Here is a 2614-nt window from a genome sequence, read left to right on the forward strand (position 1 = left end):
TCTCTCTCTGTGCCTGTGTGTGTGTGTGTGTGTGTGTTAACTTATCTGAGAGAGAGAGAGAGAGAGAGAGAGAGAGAGAGAGAGAGAGAGAGAGAGAGAGAGAGAGAGAGAGAGAGAGAGAGAGAGAGAGAGAGAGAATATTTTGATTTAATTTATTGCGCCTCAATGGCGTCATTCCAATACAGAAAGTAAGTGTTTAACAATATTCTAATAGTCAGACAACCTAATATACAACAGTCAGCAGTACTAGGAAGAATAAAAGAATATAAATAGAGAAAAAATGAGTCGCGTAGGGCAATCCATTAACAGCCACCAAGACGAGGGAACCGGACGAGGGCTTCATCTAGGTGCCATGGTTCAGATGCTGAGACACATGTGCCAGCGTCAGTCCGGGCAGTGCAGGTAGTAATGGTTCAGTGTGTTGTTGGGGGAGTGACACAGTAGGCAAGAGAAATGAGGCACGTTTGCCGCCCGGAGACTTCCCATGCTTGTTTGCAGCCCAAACGTAGCCTGGCAGCCACCACTTGTCTCCTGACCAGCCGACGGTGCTTGTGACGGTGGTGGCGGAACGCGTTGTGGTGCTGTATAAAGATGCTGTTAGGCCTCTGGTGGTCTTATACGAAATTAAAGAACGGGGAAAGGGAAGTCAACAACCACCGAATCCAGGGAAACCTGCAAGGATGACGTCCAGGTTGTCAGCCATCAAAAGATGGCGGCACACATCAATAAGTGGGACTCCACGGGGCAGCAGACCTTCCAGCTCAGGGCAGTGGAGACAGGGGTGTTCCAGCGTGTTATTGTCATCGCACAGGGAGCAGGAAGAGAAATGCGGCACGTCTGGGAGTCCTGCAACTTTCCCTGTGGCCAAGACGGAGCCTGGTGGAGACCACATTGTGCCTCCTCACAATAACTCATTTGCGGCGATACTTGTAGCAATGGTAGCGAAAGGAGTCATAGTGCCGGATGGTGACACTCTCTTCCCTCTGGAGATCACGGGCTTGATCGATGGAGTGGAAAGCAGCAGCTCAAATGCAAGTTAGGGCATCTGAGAGCGAGGGCACCAAGCCAGCCGCAGGAAGAGGCAAGTTGCAGGCTGCCTTAGCAAGGGCATCAACTCTGCCACTGCCGATAATATTGATGTGGGATGGAATCCACACAAACTTGAGATCATTGTTTCTGTCATGACCCAAGGCCAAGAATGATAGAACCCGTCTGACTATAGCAGTGCATTGTGGGTTGACACTTGAAAGGGCATTGAGAGCAGACTGAGAGTCACAGATGATCACTGCACTGAGACCACGCTGGCACAGAAGGCTGACTGCATCCAGGATACCACAAAGCTCACAAAACGTGGAGGTATAAGAGTTTGGAAGATGTTGGCCCGCCCAGTCTCCATGTGGAGCATCAGTATCAAGGGAGTGGACCGCACAACCTGCCCGTCCATTAGTCTGTACGGAAGGAAGGACAGCACCGTAGCTACAGTCTCCAGTGCTTGTTGCTGTTGCGGTGTAGGGTGAGCTGCAGTTGAAGTTAGAATGTAGTGCACCTCAGGGACGGGCAGCATCCAAGGTGGAGGACCAGGAACCTTCTCCTCCTTGGGGATGACGATGTCCATGTCACAAAGAGCCGAGCTGACAGTCCTGATAAAGAGGCGACTACTACCCTGTAGAAGAGGGATGCAAGAGGGCCAAGGCAAAGCACGTCTTACAACCTGCGAGTAGTGAGGCGCCAGCTGCGGAGAATAGAGACATTTAGCAGTGAAGCGTGTGACAATGTAAATAATTCTGTCATAGAGAGGAGAGAGATGAAGTTCTGCTTGCATGTTGGCAACTCTAGTCGATAATGGGCAACCAAGAATGACTCACATGGCCTTATTTTGAAAAACCTCGAGAAACTGTAAGCAAGATTTGGGAAACTGAATAAGAGCAAGGGAGAGATAATCGACTACTAAATGAATAAAAGACACGTAGATGGTCCTTGCAACTGGAACAGAGATGCCAGTACCATTGTTCCTCAGCCACTGTAGAGGTGTGAGGCACTTCTGCAGACGAGTCAGGAGATCCTGGACCAAGGGGATGGTACGCTGGGCCGGAAGAGCGCGAGGAATGTGAACTGGAGCCTCAAGGTAAAGGTACTGCCGACAGAGAGGGACGATACAGGCACCAATGGAGAACTGGGGAGGCAACACAGGGCTGATAGTAGTAAACACTCTGCTTTTTCAGGAGAGGCAATTAGTTCACAAGCAGCAGCAGAGGTATTAAAGGAATCAAAATAAGCCTGGAGAGGAAGAATGAATACATAGATCAGCACAAGAGATGATCGTTATACCAGGTGTATCAGGCAAAACAGAGTAAACGGTGCATACAAACATTAAAAAAGGAATGGACTGAGAGCCCCACCTAGTGAAGTCACTAGATTGAAACCTCGAGAGGAGCTGTAGGCACCATGAAAGAAAACCCAGGAGGATCTGTTGCTGAGATATTCCTGTATCCACTACAGAAGGTGCCACGTGATTCCGAAATCCACCAGTTGATCGAGGATGATGTCTCTGTTGGCCACGTCAAATGCACTCTTGAGGTCAATGAAGGCCACCACGCTGCTGGAGGAGAGGCGG

General features: G+C 49.8%; 1 protein-coding gene across 1 annotated transcript; it reads right to left on the bottom strand.

Annotated features, from left to right (window-relative positions):
• Positions 1–237: 237 nt before the first annotated feature.
• On the bottom strand, positions 238–2614 carry LOC135107815 (uncharacterized). Its single transcript, XM_064018109.1, has 2 exons — positions 2005–2614; positions 238–1732 (listed from the first exon to the last, which is right to left on the bottom strand). Exons 1-2 carry the CDS (start codon positions 2005–2007, stop codon positions 1283–1285), a joined length of 453 nt encoding a protein of 150 aa, XP_063874179.1. The 5' UTR covers positions 2008–2614; the 3' UTR covers positions 238–1282.

This window comes from Scylla paramamosain, chromosome 16 (genome assembly GCF_035594125.1).
Source record: "Scylla paramamosain isolate STU-SP2022 chromosome 16, ASM3559412v1, whole genome shotgun sequence".
Lineage (NCBI taxonomy): Eukaryota > Metazoa > Arthropoda > Malacostraca > Decapoda > Portunidae > Scylla > Scylla paramamosain.